General features: G+C 42.1%; 1 protein-coding gene across 3 annotated transcripts in view; it reads right to left on the reverse strand.

Annotated features, from left to right (window-relative positions):
- Nucleotides 1–20,873, reverse strand: part of SYT9 (synaptotagmin 9) — a 67,921-nt gene extending 47,048 nt beyond the window's left edge. For all 3 annotated transcript variants that reach the window (XM_053980934.1, XM_053980933.1, XM_053980935.1), the window contains exon 1: nucleotides 20,645–20,873. In XM_053980934.1, coding sequence (XP_053836909.1) covers nucleotides 20,645–20,792 — 148 coding nt within the window. In that variant the 5' untranslated portion in view covers nucleotides 20,793–20,873. The remainder of the gene's footprint in view (nucleotides 1–20,644) is intronic.
- Between the last annotated feature and the right edge of the window lie 862 nt (nucleotides 20,874–21,735).

A 21,735-nucleotide genomic window follows, 5' to 3' on the forward strand; every position in this document is an offset into this window, starting at 1 on the left:
AAGATTTTTGGGCTGATCCATAAGTATTAGAGTGTGATGAAAGCCTTACAGGCAGGGACATTTACTGCTAGGAAAGAAAACTAATTAATAATTTACCATCAAATCATGTCTACTATGAATTCATTGTTAGGAAAAAAAATATGGAATATATATTTTTTTCCATTCATAGTCCATTGCTAGAGAGCAAAAGAAATAGCTTAAGACTTTCAGAATTATGAGTGGGTGATTCTGGAAGTCATAAACTCGTAGAATCATTTGGCTTGGAAAAGATCCTTAAGATCAAGTCCAAATGTCTTGTCTGTCAACAGCACTGTCTAAGAGAAAACTGCAGAACAGATATGAAAACAGAGAAAATCGAGAGAAATCTGAAGTGAAACATCTTAGGAATGCAGCAGCTAAAGAACAGAACTGAGAAACAGATTTGATAATATTATCATTCAGACTGCTCTTCTGCTTTTTCATTCCTAGACATGGATTATTTTAAAGCTGAAATGCTCTTGGAAGCCTTCCTAATTTTGGCAAACCTGAATACAGAAAAGAACTTCAACTTGCTTATTTTTGCAAAGCATATACTAAAGAATGTATGCTTTGAGTAAGATCTGAATATATCTGGATCGCTGTTTTCTTGGGTTTAATTGTACAGCCATGCAAGACATTTTATTAAAAGCAATCTGTAGAAAGAACAAGTAGCAACAACTCTTGTAAATGGAACAATTTTTTATGAACTGAATCATTTCATGTTGTATTTAGTCGTGAATATAAAATTGAAACTGGGCAGCTTGAGGGGTTTTTTCTTCTTGTATTTCTCATTCCACAGTGGGCAGGAGGCATCCAATCCTGCAGCTTTCTCAGGGAACAGCAAACTGGAGGTACTGTAGTTCTCTGAGGATGAATTCAGGGCTTTACTCCCCACAGCTGCTGATTTAAGCACTTTGATTGAGCCGTGATAGATTAAAAAGAGGAAAAAAAAATCAAGATGATGATAAATCAGAGCCATACACTTCAGCATCAGTGAAGCAACCATGGGACTGCTCCTGTCCAACATAAATGCCAGAGTTCATGGATGGGATGCAAAACTCCTGTCAGTGACTCAGGAAGATTGGAGTATTAATATACCCTTAAATTCCCTGAGTCAAACTGGGCACCCATACCTGGAGAAACAAGGCCCTGCCACACAGCCAAAGGGGCACACTCAACAAATCACTTACTGTGAAAAGGTCAGGAGCTGCTGAGAACCTGCTGGATTCATAAGGAAAACAAGGCTTTATTTATTTTTTAGAAGGAAATTATTTTAGAAGGAGACAGGTTGGGGACAAGGGACAAAGATGAGACTTGATAGAACCTTCGTGCTCTCCACCCTGATCCCTCTGGTACCTTTCTGTTAACAACACCCAGAGCTTTGTACCCATAGAATAATAAACCAGAAATGCCACAGAACAGTGTCAATAGCTAGTTCTTTAAGGCTAGAAATTCTGGCAACCATCAAGATTAAGATAATCAAAATTAAGATAATTCAGCATTAATGAAGAACAGCCTATTTTTGCCCTTCCGCCTCTATGTAAAACCCGACATTTTCAAACAAATGCAGTCCTGCAGTCCTAGAAGTTAATTCCTTTTTCATTCATCTTGACATAAAAGTCAAGATAGCAATGCTTCAGCATTTCAGGGTTTTAAGGCTGATAGTAACTTCACAAACACATTAGCCTTGCATCTGTCTGGGGGTTTCAAAAGCTGCAAGGGGCTTCGTGGTGGATTTTGCACCTAAGAAAAGCAGGAGGTATTTTTAGTTTGGATATTTAAAATCACTGTGAGCCACAACTCAAGAAACCTCTGAACACCAGAGACTATGGCCTGAGAAAGGATCAGAAGCTCTTATACAAAAAGTCATTTATAGCAATGGCTGCATGTGGAACTCTATTTAAGGGTATCAACCACTTTAAAGAAGTGTGTTAATTTGATGCATGTAAAAATATCCAGCAATTAAAATATGAATGGTTAATATTTTAAAACCGTTCTGAGGATTTTAATCTATTTCCCTCTACAACAATGAACGGGCACATTTCATACATTCCATTTTTTCCAACACTGCAGATGGATCCACACACATTTACTCTGGTTTGTTTGTTCAGAGGTTTCTCCTTCACTTTCGTTTCTCCTTTGCTCCTGTGTTCTTCTCCCTCTTCTCTCTCTCTCCTCCCCTCTGACATGCACACTCACACAAAGCCATCCCAAGTCTGAGATGGGTGGAAAGATAAGATTCTGACATATGTATTAAATACACATAAAATGATCACTGACACAAGCTTAATAAATGATATTTCCTGTAGGGCTTTGGTGGTCTAAAAAATTACTCATGCTGAGTAGGAGAGATGTGCATGGCTGGAGTCACAGCTCCTTGCTCTGTTTTGATGGAGCTGTAAGGAGCTGAGAGAGAAAGCCAAGAGGGTCAAGCCCTCCCTGACCTTACAGGGACTGAGTCACCCTCCCTGGAGGTGTTTGAAATCCAGACAGGGCACCTTGGCACTCAGGGCCTGGTTTTCGTGGAATTCCCAGTGCTGGGTTAAGAGTTGGACTCGATCCTAAAGGGGCTTTTCCACCCTTAAAGATTCTGTGCTGTGATTCAATGAAGATGTCATCAGTCATCAGCCACAGTGAGCTCAGAATTACAAAGCTAAACCATCTAAGCACCTATGAGACCCTGATTTAAGGAGTCATTTAATTACTCTTCAGGAGTGATTAAGAGAAGGAGGCGACACTTTCTTGTCCCAAGTCTCCAGACCACCTCTCTGAAGCACAGGTTACTTCATTAATGTCCATCAATTTACAATATGCCTCTTGACCTCCTGGACTATGACATGAAGGTCCATTAAAAATATTTTTCTCTGGTGCTTTCAAATATCATACAAACAGGAAAAGACATGAAAATTTAGATTTTTAATTGGAAAGATGTAATTTTTAATGTTTTAAAGAGCAATTTGCAAGCTATTTTTTTCAGTCTTTATTTAAGTTTAGTGACCTCTGCTATATATCTGAGACATAAGTGACAGCCTTCTGTCCTTATTTAAATAATCAAGGAATCTGACGTTGTTGATAGAGTGAGTAATTTTATTTTTTTTTTTTTTAAATCAAGATTTACTCATGAAAGCTGTGAGAAAGCATTAAAATGTGTCTGGACAGACACAGTTAAAACCACTGTGAGTAAATCTGTATCAGTAGAATGTTAATGGAATGTAAACAGCGCAGAAATGTGCTCAGAAACCCAAGTGGCTATTTGAAGAATTGTTTGTTTTTCTATTCACAATACCAAGTAGACCATAGAAAAAAAGCTGTTAAATTATCTCAGTGATTAAACTGTTTATCACTAAGTAGCTTTTCCCTTTATAAATGTCATAGTTACTTAAATGCCTTTTTTAGAAATAGGAGCAGAAAGCCAAGACACAGCACAGTTCTCAAGGTGAGCCTTTGTAAAACAGTTTGAAAAGTGAAAAAGGGAACCTGGATCTTCTCACTCCTCACTGTGAGTCTAGCAACCTTCCAGCTGCTGCTAGAGAAACGTGATGCAACTGAAGCAGGGAGTTTGACAAGCTTAGCACACAAGCAAGGTACTGACCACCAGACAGCTGGGATAGCTTTTTCAAATGATCCAGCTAAAAACGAGTTAATTAAATAACTGAGTCCTGAGAAAGCTGTCATTTCTCCAAATGCACCTGCTTTCAGCAGGCACACGGCCAACACGTGAAGGACTGAGAGGATGAACAGATTTTGGAGAAGGAAAGTGATACAGGCAGCTGAAAAGCCACGTCACCAACCCTGCAGAGTAAAAAAACTCATGCTGAGCATCAGTTCTTAGGTTGTAAAACAGAAGGATTTCTATTTTTTTTTTTTTCCAGAATAGATTCTAGAAAGACTGAAATACCTATGAATCTATGAATCATAGAATGGTTTGGGTTGGAAGGGACCTAAAATATCACCTACTTCCAAACCATCTGCCAAGGGCAGAGACACTTTCCAACAGACCAGGTTGCTCTGAGCTCCATCCAACCTGGCCTGGGACACTTCCAGGGATGAGTCACCCACAACTTCTCCGGGCCTCACCACCCTCACAGCAAAGAAATTTTTCCTAATATCTAATCTAAATCCACTCTCTTTCAGTGTGAAGCCATTTCCCTTTGTCCTGTCCTTGTAAAAAGTCCCTCTCCCTCTTTCTTGCGGGCTCCCTTCAGGTATTGGAAGGCCCCATTCAGGTCACCTTCTCTTTTCTGGGCTGAACAAACCCAATTTTCTCAGCTTTTCCTTGCAGGAGAGATGCTCCATCTCTCTAATCACCTTGTTGGCCTTTCTCTGATTAATGTCCTTCCTGTACAACTATAAAGTTCCAAATCAGTTATAATCAACATCTGTAATAAAAAAAAAAAACCAAAACAAAACTGAAATAGAGGTTTTGATAAATGTAGCAATTCTGGAAGATCTAAGCAGAAAATCCAAGGAATGGTATTTATGTACAGTCTTTAATGATTCCTACAGTAAAGATTTGCAGTTGTCTTCCATGCCCCAAGTGATGCACCCCATTTTCTTGTGGAACGTGCAATTTTAATGGTACATGCAATTGCTATCAAAGTTAATAGCCTCTTTCAAGTTGGAATTCTGCAGATTTCAATCTTGCTGAGCTTTCTTCTGAAGCAAACTCTGCAGCATTTCTTTTATAATCTTTTATTATCAAAAGACCATTTTACATATTACATAAGAACCTTAATCTGATAATTGGTTGAAGGGAGAATAGAAAAATAATTAACGGGATTAAAAGTAAGATCTAAAGTAGTTTGAATATCCTGGAAATCAGTTCATGGTCTTTAGGCTTGTTTTTTTAATTTGCAAGGGTAAAAAAAAAAATTTCCTTTTTTCATCCAGCCTTCTGATAGAAGATATTTTTAATCTTTTAGACGTACAATTATTGCCACTATTTGTCAAATCCAGACTCTTGGAGATATTTTGTGCTTGCAGCAAGTAGAATCTACACTCACTACTAGAAAATGTATTCGACTGCATTTGCATTTTCTTTAATTAAGTTAATTTAGCTTGATCTGTATCTTACCTCCTGACATTACTTTCTCCAGAAAAAATTAGAACATCTGGTTTCTTAACACAAGAGTATCCTCTGCTTCAGCAATGAAATTTCTGATTAGGTCTTCCTTGACCAATCCAGTACCACATGAAAAGAGCAGGTGCCCTCATCCTAATCTTGAGAAGCAGACCTGTCCTCCAGCAGGAGAAAACACAGCTCTTCATTCCTGGGAAGGAAAATTTTGCAGATTCTTGTTGTTGATCTGTGAGAAGGGCTTTACTTTTTTTTTTTTTTTTTTTTTTTTTTTTTTCTGTCCTAGCCTATTTTTTGGCAAAGCTTTTCGTTTTATTGAGGTTTCGAGACAGTCCATGCTAATTCTGGAGCCTTGGCTGTTTAAATAGAAAATATTGCCAGGATAAACTGGCAGAGGAATTAATGTGAGCCATTCAGTGCTGCTTCTACCTTGTGACCTAGAGGATGTGGAGCAAATACATTCCTTTAAAGGATTCCTGTCCAGTTCCACATGCAGAAGGAATTGCTCTGTCTTACAGACAGCACAAGAACTTTTTAACTTCGGTCCTGGTGTGCAGAGAATCCAGCTCCTCTTGCTGTGTCCCACAGTTTGGTAATGGAAATTGACTTTTCATGACTTTATGCACAAGTTCCTGTCCCTGAGGCCAGGGAGATTTCAAGCACAGGAGGGCCATGAGTTTGGAACATGGATGATATTAAAGTCTCCATAATTTTCTACTCTGAAGAAAAGTCCCTCACCACAAAGGTCCCCTTATTTTGAGTTGTGTTTTTGTAAGCAATTAACTCACCATTTTTGAGAACCAAACAACAAACCAGCAATGTGCTGTGTGCTTCAGAATAAATACAGTATAGCAATTATGGTTAATTGCATATGAGATTCTCAATGAGACCGGGGATGAAACAAGGGTGACAAGCAATTTACCAGACTGCACTTTCAGTGCCAAAATCAATTACCATATTCCAAATCCTGTAAACACTAATAGCAAACTATGTGTCATTGTGCATCTTTGACTGATGTCCAGCATGTACTGCCTGCTTGTGTCCAGCTGTGGGGAAGACAAAGCAGTAACAGCTCCTTTATAAGACAGTCTACAGCACATATTTATAGAGGGAGAACAAAATATCTGCATGTACATATATTGCTGCTGCTGCCAGTGGCTCCAGAGTGCTTAGGCCAGCCACTGGATGTCATTGAGAGCATAAATGCAGAGTAATAATTAATTAATTTCTAAGCAATGCCAACCAATGCAGAATGAGGCTGAGTATGAGGCTGAATTCATGGCATCAAGCTCATTATTCAGTTTGGCTCACTACTGGATGATAGCGCCAGGGGATTACAAATCCCTCTGGGGTTATTCTGCAGTGAAATACCACCAGTTGCACTGTATCCTACTTCTTCTAAAACAGAATTTCAAATGTGCTAGCTTCACTCAAGCAATAAACAAGAAAGAGAAGATAAACAACCTGAGCAGAGAGAGAAATTATAATCATGGGGTATGGCACAGTTTTTTTAGGATGAGCTCAATCATAATCAGTGATACACTTTCCACATGATGCACGCACCAGCCTCTCCAGGTGGACGCACACAAACAAATGGGATGTAGAGAAGGGACCATCAGCCTTGAAACCTTCTCCTGGCAGACTCATGACTGCTCTTCCTCGGGCCTATTCCAAGGGGAGAACCACTGCTCTCCTCATTTCCCTCCCAGAATTACAAGGAATGTGAAGGAGATGTTGGTGTCAGCCCTTGTTCCTAAAAACCAGAATGCCACTGCTGAGGGATACTTCAGAGAGCAGCGTGGAAGCACGGAGCTTTCACATCTTCTCTCCTCCTCCAAGACTTGCTCAGCTGGATTGCTCTCAAATCTGGGGTTTTCCTTGGCTTTGAAGAACTTAAGAAGTTCTGCTACTTCTAAGGGAAAAACAAATACAATGGATGGTAAATTTATAGCCACAGTTTTTTCATCTTCTGCTCTCTAAAAATAGTAATGGGGGTTCTCATTTCTGCAGAGACAGCTACATCCCACTTTTCTTTCTAGCTGGAATACACTGATGGGATTTGCTAACTTTTCAGCCACTTCAGTGGAATGACTTTAGGATAATTTTTGAGAACTTGGTTCTTTTTCCTTTGTCATCCAACACAGGTAAATAAGGCACCCACCAATACCTACTTCTTACCCTGGTTCCACATGGCCCCTCAAAATAAATAAAGAAATTAGGTTGAAAGAAGAAAATAAAATCACTCATCTGATAGCTTGATTATATCAGGGGAAAAAAAAACCCTAAAACTGAATTACATGAACAGTACTTTAAATATTTTCTTTAGACTCAGGTGCTTGTACACATCCTTTTCTCAGGAAGTCCCTGTGATCCTATGTCCTTAAAATCAAAACAATTCCCACCATCGGGTTGACTCAGATGATTGTAGGAAAAAAAAGGAATAATTTTTGAATGACTAAATGTGAATGTTAAGAAAATAGAAATCTTTTCACTTGTAGGTATGACATTACATTCATTAAGAAAAAAACTGACAAAAAAAGAAGAAGGGAAAAGGGCCAAGCACTTCCAAGAACTGCATGTTCCAAACTTCCAGACTCGTGAAAGTTGTGCTGTTAGTGGGTTGTTGAATAAAGCTACCCACTGTAATTTCTCTAGAGAACTTTCATGTAAGGGGTGGGTAATTAATTCTGTAAGTTTCCTAAACATAAGCACAACATACATTGAGGCATACTGAAATGAATAAACAGATATCCTTAAGAACAAGTAAATAGAGCCAGTAAAAATACACTCTTTAATCCCAAATGTGAGGGGGACACAAGCTGGAAATGGGGCATATTAGAAACGTGCCCCTCTCCAAGAAAAATATGTTTTATTCTGCATTTCTGCTACAATAATGTGAACAGGACTACCATGACCATATTCCTTTCAGTTTCAGGCTCAAGTGGTATCACACCAAGATGTGCATTTGTAATCCAAGCCCAGCCATGAAAGCAAACACTCAAAACTCTGAAATTATGCTGAAAATGGGGCAGTAAACAGCAAAATGCTGGGATATGCAAAAGATTACCTAAAGTTACCCTGTTAGAGTTGTTGCTGTGTCAGATACGGGCTGGAGTGAGTGGCATGATTTGAGTCTGAGAATATAAATCCAAGCTTGCAAAAAGGTATCATGAATAAATTCCATAGCTAAACATATGAAACCTAGCATAGAAATACAAGTTTTGAAATCCTCCTCATGCTTTTATTTAGTCCCATTTGAATGTGTATTCCACAAAATCACTGCCTCTCAATTATGGCTTCCTTGCTGATAACAGAGGCACATTTCTATTTGCTAACCCACACAGGAGGAAAATGTATTCTGTTTATTATTTATAAGAGTAAAGTGCTGAGAGGCCTCAGCAAAGCCCAGGCTCTTATTTTGTGTTTGCTATGAAAATAGAGTGAGCCATATTCAGGCTGGCTACTTTCCACCTAAATCCTTGGGCCCACAGTTTTCTCTTGGCTGCTTTTTAGGCCATTTTCTGCTCAATGCTTTACTGGCATCACACTTGAGACATGCCCTGCTTTCTCTGCTGATTACAGACACAGCATTAGATGGAATTTTTACTGCATATCACTACTGAAAAAGCAGCTGAAAGGGTAGGGAAAACCAGCACTGACAGATTTCTACAAGATCAGATCTCAAGTTCACTATTCAAAAAACAGCCTTAGTTTTCACAGTCCCAACTAGTAATCTATGGCAGCCAGCTAAAACACGACTCCTGTCTCTAAAAAACATCCCTGAGTTAAACACCTTTGTATTAACAGATTCTTGAGTAATATTTGGTCAGCAGGATTTACAGGCAGGTACCTCCTGTGCTGTTTTGTGTGCTCATTCCCTCCTCAGCTGGGGTGAAGTCCTTCCATTACCTTGAACCAAGTGCATCAGCATCATCCCTTCCATTCAACTGCTGAGTCAGGAAATACTCTGTCAAAGCTTGTTTTTTCCCCTTATTTATTTTTTTTTTCCAGAGGCTAACAGGTACAAGAAAACGCAACATTTGGGTTTTTGAAAACAGCAGTGTTAATATTTCTCTCAGGATGACCTAGGGATTTAGGATCTATTTGCTGTCATTTACTGGGAACAGTACTTCTTGAAACGCTGCAGAAGGGGAGCTTCCCTGCTCATGAAGGCTGGTTATGCAACACTTCTGTATCTAATGTTTTTTCTATTCCTGTCCTAATAAAAGTATTTTTATTTATTAGCAACATCTGCAAATTTAACAACCCCACCATGTGCTATACTACGTACAATGAATCCAAGATCTTACGTGAATACCCACTGTGAGGTGTTTCTTTTAAAGTCAATGACTCTATGATTGCAATTATTAGTTGCAAAATATGTTTCAAACCACTGGGACTGCCACAAAAGAGAAAGAATTGCTCTTCTTTTACAGCTTGGGAAGTTTTCTACTGCTGGAGTCCAAGGACTTACATATTTCCCAGATGCAGCTGGCTGTTCTTGCTGTCATACACTCCACTACACTCCTTTACTGATTGCTTTATCATATCCAGTTTGCTCACATATCTTTGAGATAGCATTTTGAGGCACTAATTTTTCAGCTTTCTGATCTACTTTGCCTGGTGAGAAAGTAAAAAGGGATTTTCACCAGCCTTGATGCAGCAGTGAAGACCTGAGAAAGGAAAAGGGAAGAGGATGGAGGGACTGCACAGTTTCTTTGTCTCTCCATCTCCTGTACAGCATATGTCATAGCAGATACTGTCAACAGGGCTGGGGAGAAGAAGCAGACAATGGAGAAAGAAAAGCAAAGGGAAGAGAGCTGTTAAATTTATCCTTGGCAAAAACAACTCACAAAGGCAGCAAGACCATCCTGAGAGGAAATCCAGTGTGGGAGAAAATCTGGGATGCTGCTCAAGAGAACAGGACCTGGTGAAATAAAAGGCAGTACTGATTTGGGTTTTGAATTCCCTAATTCCCCTCCTCCCTGGCTCTCATGATTTTGAATGAAACATTAATACTGCCTCAGATGCTTCTTCCCTCCAAGGCCAATCAGCTGCTCGGCAGGGCGTGAAGCGGTTGTTCATTTGAACAGCTAACGAGGGAGTGGAAGGACAGAGCTGATTCTGAGGCTTTTCCAGCACTGCTGAAGCTCACATTTGTCTTGACACACAGGGAATGACCTGAAGAGCCTCTCTTCACTTTGGAAGACGAGGAGTGGTGTGTTAATTCTGTGTAAACAACCCCGAGTTGTCAGAAGGGATAATTTTTCAGGATACGGCCGTAAACATCCAGTTTTGAGACGGGAGTAGACACTTCGTCCTGCTTAGTGCCATGGCAACAACTACCACTGAAAATCCTCTACATAGAGAGGGGTACAGAAAAAAGGGAGGTAAAACTGCCAAACAACCAAAAATGTTAAATCCTGAGCCTTCCATTTTAACAAAATTACTGCTACATCTCTCAGTGCGCCGAGCCTTCAGGACAAGAAAGTGAATCCCAAGACTGAATTTTGGATCTTCCTGAAGGTGAAAAACTGCTTCCTCCTAATCTGGGAAGGAAAGAAAAGTTGAACTGGCTGAAGATGCTGCTGGTCCTATTGCTATTAAGGTCTGTTCTGATTTCCAGCTCCCAAGCAAAGGAGAAAGAAAGGAAGAAAAATCCATCACAGGAAGAAAGAGCAGTTTTTGTTCACAGTGCTGGGTCTGACTTGTAACACTACAGAAGGACCTATAGAGTAATCACCATTCAATCACTCTGGCAAACCTATACCTGTGCACTGCTATTTTGGGAACTGCTTTTAGCTATTTTATCATCACTGGCTCCTAGCAGCAGCAGGAAAGAAATCATCTTGACTAGTCAATTTGCTCTTTATAACACAATGACAACAGAACAAGAGACAGGTACAGAACGAATAAGGTAGGCAGGAACAAGGCATTAACTTGAGAATGAGAGCAGATATAAAAATGTTTCACCTTCTGCAGCTAAGAGAAGCTGGCAGGAACAGTGATGCTGCTGCACAGGGAAGAGTCAAGGTGACAGCTTTTCCAGAATAGGGGAAGCCACGATGGCCAAGCCTTCTGTTTACTGATCAGCCACAGCCCAAATGTCACCATCAAATCCTGATTTCTCAGGCTGGCTTAGAAAGCTACTGAACCCACAAAAAACCCACCAGTCAACGAACAAACCAGCGATAGGACCCCAAGACAGACAAAGAATTTGGACAGGTCTGCTTTATCTATTTTTTTTCTACATCGAACTTCACAAAGAAGCTCAAAAGCCTTCAAAGATCAGGACAAAAAAGGCAGATGTATAACACAGTACATCCACAGCCTTTCCTGTCCACTATGTCCCCACAGGCAGGTCCTCAGAAGCCCAGGCTTCAACTCTGCTAACTCTAATTTCCAGGTGACACAAGACTGCTTGATGCTCTTTGGTCCCTTAGGAATATGAGTTTTATCTCTCTCTTCAGAGACCTGGCTGCCTGTTCTGCTCCTCAGGTCCATCTCCTGAGCAGAACAGTGACAGACACCATGCCCGTGCCTGCTGCACCTCGAGGTTTCAGCGCTCTTTGTTTGTGGAAACCCCCCTGAACTTTGAACAAACAAAACAAATGGACAAAACTGGGCCAGCCCTTCACCTTCTGTTTACCTGCTAAGCCTAATTTCTCACCTCTGCTTTTTTTTTAACTCACTAGTCATCTTCAGTGTTTGTCAACTTAAAATGAAAACAAAAAGGAGGAAAAGTTTACATTAGACTTTTGTTATCATGGATGCCTTAGTGGCATCTGGAGAAATATACTCTCTTGATGCATGATCTACTGCAGGAGAGAACACAATCACAGAAGAAAACAAAATTGGTTTAGATTTGTGTCTTGTATTACCCCAAGTAAACTGGTATAGCTTAAAAAAAACCAGAAATGTACTGATAAGAGAATTTTCTCTTTAGAGCTTTACATATTCTTGAAGCAATACCAGATCTGTTTTCTCTTGTACTGAGTTGCTAATGGACCTAAAATCTCTTTACAGCAGGTAATGCCACTGCTACACATATCCTACATCAGCCCTACTAGAGGGAATAGGAGAGCACTCAGCGAGAACAACTCAATACCTGCTGCATTTCCCATTTCCCTGCAGCCAGGCTCAGGAAACTCTCTTTTCCTTTCTGCTGTGCAGAGAGAACTTAGCATAATGAACACTTGAGATCAGCCTGTTTAGGGTAGGCTTCCCAAAAAGAGATGGAATAACTAGGCATTAATCTTATCCATTTCACTTCTCTAGGGGAAAAAAAAAAAAACAAACTCCTCTTTTAAATGGGTAAAACATCTGTTACAAATGGAAACAGAAGATCATAAGACTGTTGGTCTCATTGATCATTTTCTAATTTGCATTGTACATTCCTTTCTGTAATAGTAGGATAATTTGTACAGAATTACAAGTTGCAATTATTTATAAAATTGGAAAGATGTGAGAAACAGCTTTTGGAATGTCCTTATCTGTACTGGCGAAACCATGAACTCCATAGCCATGAACCTCTTGCAAACAACAAAAGAAGCAGAAAGTTTTCAAAGGGAGCTCGAAAGGAATTTTATATAGCTACAGACAGATGCCCAGTGAGACAAGTGTGTAAGATGGGTCCAACTTTATGTACTGACTGATTACAGAGCTACTGAAACTCTCACTGCATTCTGAAATTTCACTAAATGGGAGAAGAAAAACAAACTATATTGCTGAAGTCAGACAACTAAAACAGAGATGAATTGAAGAGATTAAAAATAGGGCAGTAAATAAAATGAGATGCTGCTTGAGAAAAGGAGTGGGAACACCCCAGTGGGCAAACACATGGAACACTGGTGTATATACACACAAGATTTATAAAAGGGATGGAGAAACCAGGCACGAAGTAACCTGGATGGGAATGATGAAGACTGGTTTACCAGAAGAAATTTTCAAAGATAAATATTAAGTGTTTTGTATACACACAGGAAAGGTCCATCACAGGGAGGAAGGAAGCATTTGGGGAGTTTCACACACTGTAAAGTAGAATTAGGATGTTCTAAACAAACTCCCTGATGGACATGTAATGAACTGAAGAAACTTACATCCAAGGGAAGTCAGCAAGGCTCTCTTTTTGTGTGCATGTGAAACTCAGCAGGAACAAAAAGAAAGTGGTAAAGTACCCTGGCAGGAATTATCCTATTTCAAATCCTCGTTATTCTTATTTTAAAAAGAAATTTGGAAGGTTTCTGAAGAAGCTCTTTGAAAGTTTTACCTCCAAAATCATTAGTGCCTGACTTTTTTTTTTATTATTATTTTTTTGTTAGCATGGTGGATTTACAGAAATAATCTGAAAGCTTTTTCTGACAGATTATAGACTCTTCCAACATTTAGCTTTGGTAGACACACATCAACTGTAAATTGGCTTCAAACATACACACACACATGCCAGTTTCGACTGCATCTCCTGCATTTCTGAATTCCAGCTAACTTTAGGCTAATGAATGCCTAAATCCAAAAAAAGAGAGGCAGCTGAATGTCTTGAGCAGCTTAAGCCACAAAATAATACCCAGTGTGACCACAACAGCAAATGCAAGAAATGTGCAAACCACCACCTGTTATACACAACACTTTATTTCTGTACTCTCCAAATAAATGGATCAAGTACTCTCTACTTAACAGTACTACAAAGCATACAAAAAAGATTGATCTTGCAAAATGATGAACTTTAAAAACTGCAGTTGCAACTGACAGCATCTGTAATTAATTATTTTAAATTTTTATCCCTTGGACTAAAATTTTGTTAGCAATATGAAAGGGACATAAAGCTTTAGGTCAAAATAATCTCTCTTTATCTCTTTGGTCTAAATAAAGCCACAGAAGAGCTTAAATGAATGACAAAATATAGCAAAAAATGTACAGTGCAATGTTCTTAAGTACAGCTTTGCACAACATCAACAATGATCATTATTTTCAGTGGGGGAAGAGCTAAACCCTAGAAATGTGGTTTTAAATAAAAATACATAAATTGCAGTTTGTGCTCAGCCTCTACATATTGCACATCAAAGCTGGTACAGAACTGCACAGCCTCGAGACTGAGTTTAAGCAGATCTGCTGTTATGACAGCAATAATTTTGGACTTACATTTCTAGGTCTCTGAATTGTCAGTGTAATTAAACTCACACAAATTAGTTTGGAAAGGAATTTTCCAGAAAAATATCTGGGGCAACATGTGGCTGATCATTTGTAGTTGGGACACGAAATGTGTGGATCACAGAAATACCTAACAATTCAGTATTCTACCATAATAAAACTCTTAAAATGTCATTATTGTAACACAAGTTTGTGGGTTTTTTAGGAATTAATAACCCATAAATCTGTCACAGCTACACTTCTTCTTAAGCAATCAGTCGCTTTTGGTGACAAATGTAAACTGTGGCCTGCACAAAGATTTTGGGTAGCTCTAAAGAAAACATGATTAGAAATTTTTTTCCCCTCTCCTGCCATCTAGGAGGAATGTGCAAACCCCACTGAAATAGGAGGTGTGACAAATGCAGCGATCAAGATTTAGTGGCAAAACCAGTTTGTATGCACAAGGGCTAAATTAACCTATTGTCTTCATCAGCAAAACTGGCACTTAAACAGGAATTCAGGTATAAGACTGTATGCTATCTAGACATCCTAATTTTCCAAGGTCATTACTCTTCAGGCTGTTTTCACTGATAGATATTTTTGTTACTTGCAGTTGAAACTAACTCGTTTTCCTTAATGTTCATTGCATGCTTGGAAGAGACTTGCATAACCTGTGTGGCTGTAGTTGTTCTAACCTGTAGTATTACTTCACAAATGGGCTTGCAATGACTCCAGGAAATAAGTATTATTTTTATATATGTGTCATATTTGAGCAAACACATTTTTTTTCTGTTAAATACAAAGAGGTGTTGTTGGCATCAGCCTATTTAACCCGGTGTTACACATTGTTGTAGCTTCAGGGTATAAGGGCAGACCATGAACAACAAACATTTGGTGAAATCCCCATGTAAGTGAGGACTAAAACCAAAATGGAAATGGAAGCTCCTACTTTCCACATCTCTGGATGCAGAGGCCAAGAAGGGCTGGAAGCCACCTTCCTCTTGCCTTTTTCTCATAGACTTGAAACATTTCTGCTCCCCACAGTGTCCAGGAGCATCCATGGGACAGCAGCGCAGTGAGGTCTGGTCACAGGGACTACAGAAAACCTCCTCATGTTTGGCTTCTCCAGCTAAAGTGCAGCTGCTCTGCATGTCTGGAAAATATAAAGTGATCTCAGTAGAGCTGGCTCTTTCATATCTGAAGAGTATTTAACATGACTGTGTTCCAGCCTGATCAAAGCTTGGTTTCATCGTGAGGAAAATCTTTGTAGTCGTCCTTTTCTCTGGTTCTGAAGCGTTAAGTCATAACTTAAACACCTATAATTCTTCAGGTTGCTGCTAAAGGAACAAAAATGCATTCCAGGAAAATGTTGTATGTGGTTATAATAAATTAAAATCTTTACTTTTATTTAAATTTATTTACCTTAATTACAGCTTCAAGCCATTATTAAGTGCACAGCTAGTCCCTTTATTTTGAACATGATTTGCTCTTCTCTACAATTTATTTCAAAATTTAGCTATCTGTTTAAAACAGATTTCCAAGGAGAAAAACAATATTAAACTCCTCCAGTATGACAGGAAAGTCTCTGAGAGCCTCTTTGTTTAGAGGGAATTAAACTAGCAGAGCATTTTAGAATTCAAGCAACAGGAAGTAATTGTTTTTACCTTGTTCAAACTTGTTCCTGACTTTTCAAAAGATAAAATGAATACTTATTTTTAGTCTAAAATACGTAACATCACTGTAGTTTTTTCAACTCTTGAAAGAGCACTTTGGTTCTCAAAACCCAAAGAACTTGGGCCTCACAGTGTTCATTCATTTGACCTCAAGAGAAGAAATATGATTTACACTTGTCCTCTATCCTACAAAGTCTTGCACTAGCAGGACACATTGAATACTATCAGGAAAGGAAAAGCAAAAAATATGGAGAGCAACAGCTCACAGTGAGGAAAATAAAATGAAAAAAAAAAAACCATACTGGAAGTTATTTCGCCCACTCAAATGTATTTCATCTCTTTAAAACTTGTAAATGCTTTTTGAATTTATCTAGATAAATCTAGATGTACTTAGCATCTTGATGGAACTCTGCAGCTTGATATGCTCCAGGAAGATTTGGGGGGTGAGGTGGGAATAAATCAGGAAGGAATTTAAGCTATAAAAATTTTAAAATATCTCTTTAAGGAATCTAACTACTTTCTGAAGACAGGTTTTGTTTTTAGACTCAGTTCTGAATTAAAGGGAAACTTTTTGAGGTGCAATTTAATTGCAAGTGTTAGCTTTCTAGGGAATGAGCATCCTACTGGAACAACACTCTCCACAGAAAACCTTGGCTCTCACATTCCACCACAGGGCTGGGAGGCCACGGTTATGCCACTTTGGCTTTCTGCTTCTTTGTGCTTTTCTCTGTCCTGAAGCTGAAAGTGGACATTAAAAAGTAAAGTACTGATTCATAAAATGCTTCAATTCTACTGCAAGACCATAATTGCAGGTTCTCGTACATTTTGTCTTCAATATCCATCACATTTCCACTCCCAGATTTTTTTAATTTCTTGACTGTCAGCTATCTTTACCTCCATCTAGTGCTAAAATCTGGCTTTCTGTCACTGTGAAATATTGATCTCATACTTATGACCTGTAAAACACTTCATGCCTAATGGCCATTGTTATGCCCACAATATTCATCATGTATTCTGTTTCAGCATCTATTAGTGAATTTTAAAGAACATAATTAAGAATATTATAAGACCTTGATGGCTCATCCTCAAGATGTGCAATCCAAAGCATCAGAAAACTTTATTTTTTATTTATATTCATTTTTCCATTACAAAATTAATGAAAAATTCCCTATGATTAGTGGCGTGGACTTTTGTTAGGATCTTTATTTCATAAGCAACCTTTTTGTCTTAATTCTTCTTTTAATGGTCAGTCTCTCTATCAAGATTTTCTGCTTTCATGATTTTGTTGTTGTTGTTTTGGTTTACTGGATTTTTCTTTTTTTACACATTGAAGGAATTCTTCTGCACATTCCTGCCCTACAATATTTGCTTTATCATGTATCGTGGGGTGATATTCCATGATCTTGAGTGATTGCTTTCAAATGCCCATATGACAAACATTGTTTTTACTTGAATATGTCTGAGAGGTCCATCTGACTCTCCTTTATGAATGCATTACATACTTGACGTGTTCAGACTTTGCAATTTACCCTCAGAAAGCCCTTCAGTGATACTGAAATATTATTGACATTTTACAATGGAACAGAAAACGAGTCAGCTTATTAAGGTATCTAAATGCTTAAGGATGCCTTTTGGGGATTTTCAAGGTTGCTCTGACACATAACTCTTATTGAACTAATTGAAGATTTTTCACTAAATGCCTAATTTGCATTTTTAGTTTTATGAAAAGCTTTAAAACCTGACTCACTCGTGTCACCCTTGAAATCCAGTGGACCAGCATGTTAAACCCAGATCTCATTAGCCCTTAAACTCGTGCTCAAAGCACGTGCAGCACTCCCCACAACAGGGGAAAACCACAGAAACATACTGAAAAACTGAAAAATAAAGATGTGGCACACACCACAAGCATCCAGTCCCCTCCTGGCCCGAGTCACACAGCCAAGTGCATCAGATGTCAGGCAAGAGAGGAGTGGATCTCCAGGGATCTGGCTGCTCCACGCTGGGGCTGAGAGGCACTGGGAGGCTGAGCTTGGACACAAACACTGGCACCAGGCTCAGCAGCCCCTCAGCTCCCTCCCTCCCCCAGCCAGGGGTGGGTTTCTCTAACAAGTCCTGACAGGGGACAGAGCCCACATCCACGAATGGCTTCAGCCAAAGGTGCTGCAGAATTATCTGTACCCACCATGTCACTGGGTTTGGGCAAGGCTTCATTTCAGAAGCACTTTTCAAAGCGTGTCCCCGTGCACTAATTCCTGCACAATTACCTAGTCATGTACCTCATCAGATACTTAATCATGCACTTTTCTCCACTCTGATCTTTTTAGATTGCTGTTTTGGGTGGCCTAAGAGCCAGTTGCTCGGTCTGACTAAAGCACATCACGTTCACACCTCGGGAGGCAGGAAGCTGGAGCAAGGACAGCTTCATCTTTTGCCCAGCTCCGGTAAGGAGACGCTGTCCTTCAGCACCACTTTCCTCCACATCCCTATTCAGGCCTCTAGCGGCTGCAAAGGGAATGGATCGGCTGTCAGGGCTTTTTAAGGCCATTTTGCCCTTGTTAAGTCAATGAAATTCACTCCACACAGCAAGCTGGGTTTGGTCAGTGTATTTACTGCCCTCTCACTATGTATTGCTTCATTTTGGAAGTCACGTGCGCTGTCTTCTTACAGTCACAGCACCACAACCAAGGACCGGCTAAACAAACCACGTGGACAGCCACACTGGGACAAGAAATACATTTTAATCAAAGAAATACGAGATTAGGTAAATTAACAACTTCCTGACGTGACTACCTCACAGAACTATTTTCCAAGTCAGGGTTTATGGGTAACAAGTTGCCTGCTAGACCCCCTGAGACTGGCTGCAGCTGCAAAAAAATAAAAACGTTCAGCTTGAGGCCAATGGGAAGATGCTGCCTGCAGCATAATTGCTCAGTGTTGTTGCACATTGGCTGGCGAGGGTTAGGGACTGCTGCTCTGTGTAATCGAGCAGGTTCGTGATGACACCGGAAGGCTGTTGTGTAATAACAGTTCAAGCAAAACAGGTAGAAATAAACACACTTTTTTTTTTTTTTTTTTTTCTTTTTTTCCATCTTTAGGTAGAGGTGATAAATTTTTACTGAGCATGCCATGTTTTAAAATCACTCCCAAACAGATGCCAGGTATTCTTTTTGCCTGAGGCTGATGAAAAAAAAAAAAAAAAGAAGCAGGTAGCTTCTGAAAGAAATCTGAAAAGCTGTTAGCCAAGTGGCGGAGGTTAAAGTCTCCATGCGCATTTCAAGTAGTTTCATATCCAAAGTGAGCACTGATTTAAGCAGACGGCTTTGGAATCATGACCTGATATACAAACACATGACTGATCCTCTAGTAAATGAAAATTACAGAAAATCACAGGTGTCTGTCCTAAAATTACTGCTTATATCAACAAAGTAATTAAATCTGCCTATATGAACCAAACAATTATATTTGCCTACTTTTAAAGAAACCCTATCAAACATCGCATGAATCACTCCAATTTGAATATTTTAAGTAGTGAAAAGCCAGAATGGCTGCAAATAACTTTGGATACAAGCAAACTGAATGATGGAAAATTCCTTATTCATTTATTGTGACAGCACATCTTTTTCCTCCATTGAGTATTTTTTTATTTAGTTTTACTTGTTTTCTCCAGGCCTCCAGCATATCCAAGGATTTGTCAGGAAGTTGCACTCTGAGTGTTACTTGAGGTTACTAAATTACAGAAAAGAGTGTCATTAGACTGCCCTATGCTAAATGGACTGATTTATTTCAGAGAATAATGAAGCAATGAAAACTGTGCTGCGATGACTGGCTGATCTAACAGCAAGGCTCTCCAGTACTGCAAACGTTTATCAACTTCTGTCTTAACTCAGTAAATTTCTCCCCATACCGAGCAACCTCAACTTGATGATGCAAAAATAAATATAATAAGCTCCTACTCTAAACTGCAATTTGCCCTTCCCTTGCATCCAGAGACAAATCCTCAATCTTTTCTGGTTTTGTGCAGCTAGAGCTCAGCTTCCTTACGAGAAAGCTTCCTTAAGTTAAAGTTTTTAAGTAAGAGTGTTATGCCACGATGTAGCAGCCATAACCCTGACAAACACACAGAAACCAACCCAGCGCACACCCAGTCAGACCCACAGCCCCCACATCTGCCCCAGAAACGGGAGGAACAGTCTTTTTTTAGCTCGCGACACACGGAACCGCGGAGTTGCGTTAAACCCGCGCTCCAGTTAAACCGAGAAGCGCCTGGCCGCTTCTCCCCGGGGCGCTGGGGGATCCGGGGGAGCGGCGGGGCAGCCCCGGGCCGCCGGCACCGCAGCGGCGCCGGCCAGGGCGGCTCCGACCCGCTCGGGGCGGCAGCGCCCGCGCAAAGTTGCGCGCCCGCCCCCGCCGCGCTGCCGCACCCGCCGCGGGCTCGGGGAGCGCTGCGGGCTCGGGCTCGCGTCTCCCCCAGCGTCGGGAGCTAAAACCGAGCTCCGAGGCACCGAGCCCGGACCGGCGTCCTCCCCGCGCCGGGCCGGGCAAACCCGCCCGGCGCCGCGGTCCCGGAGCATCCCCCCGCCGCCTGCTTCCCTGCGCGGCCGCCCGCTGCCGGGCAGCCCCCGCCGCGCCGGCAGGCCTCTCCCCGCGGCTCCCGGCAGCCCGGGGATGCTCGGGGGAGCTCGCCCTCCTCCCGCAGCCGGGGCCGGAGGGAGGTCGCCGGTGCCCGCGCCCCCGAGGGCGGCGGCCGTACCTGAGTCGCTGAGGCGGGGCCGGGCTCTGTCCCGCAGGTAGTAGATGAAATCGCGGCAGTTCTCGTTCTCCACCGCCCCGACGGAGCACAGCTCGGCCAGCAGCTGCAGCGCTTTCTGGCAGATCTCGTCCTCCCTGTCGCCGGGCATCGCCCCGCAGCATCCTCGGGAGCGGAGCGGAGCCCTGCGGTCAGGCGCCGCGCCGCTGCCCGCCGCCCGCCTGCGGCCGCCGCGCCGCCGCCCGCATCCTCCTCAGCCGGCGGCGCCCGCCCCGCCGGGCCGAGCCGGGCCGGGCCGGGCCGGGCCGGGCCGCCCGCCGCTCCCCGCGGTGCCGCGGCCGGGGGCGCACGGGGGTCCCACCAGTTGAACGCGAGGGCGGCAGCGCCGGCGCCGCGGCCGCCCAGCCGCGCTGGCGCAGCGCTGCCGGCGGGGGAGCGGGCGGGGGCCGCCGCGCCCCTCTCCGCCCCGGGGGCAGGACTGGCCCGCTCCCGGAGCGCACACGCTCCTCGGGGAAACTTCAGAGGCGGCGCGGGGGCTGGCGGGGCGCGGAGCTGGGCGCGGGTCCTGACGGGCAGCGCCCCGTCCCCCGCCTCCCCATGGCGGGCGGGCCCGGCCCTCCGCCGGCTCGTCCCGGGCCGTGCGCCCTTGTGCCTCGGTGCCCGCTGCTGCTCCGGAGCGAGCCCGTTCGCCCGGCTGCTCCGGCTGCGAACGCCTCGCTATCCGGAACGCGCGCCCTCGCAGTCGGGAGGGGAAAGTGTCAGAGGTGCAGCCCGGGCGGATCGGCGATCTTCATTCAGCGGATTCATGCTGCCGGGTTAAAAAGAGTTAAAGCGCGGCTGAGACAGCTCAGGCACCTGAGACCCAGCCGTAGCCGGAGGGGAGGGCAGGAGAGCCTTCCCGGAGGAGGTGGGGGCTGAGGAGATGTCTGCCATTAGGCATGTTTATCCTGACAAGTAAGGGATTCGTAAGGTGCTGCTTCGCTTTCTGGGTTTGTAGGCTGGGAGGCTGGTGGGTGTCATGAGGGGAAAAGCTGAGAACTGGCTGCTCCATTTAACTTCATTTTTTTTTCTCTCTCTTTCCCTTTTATAATACT

The sequence above is a fragment of the Vidua macroura genome, chromosome 6 (assembly GCF_024509145.1).
Source record: "Vidua macroura isolate BioBank_ID:100142 chromosome 6, ASM2450914v1, whole genome shotgun sequence".
Taxonomy (NCBI): domain Eukaryota; kingdom Metazoa; phylum Chordata; class Aves; order Passeriformes; family Viduidae; genus Vidua; species Vidua macroura.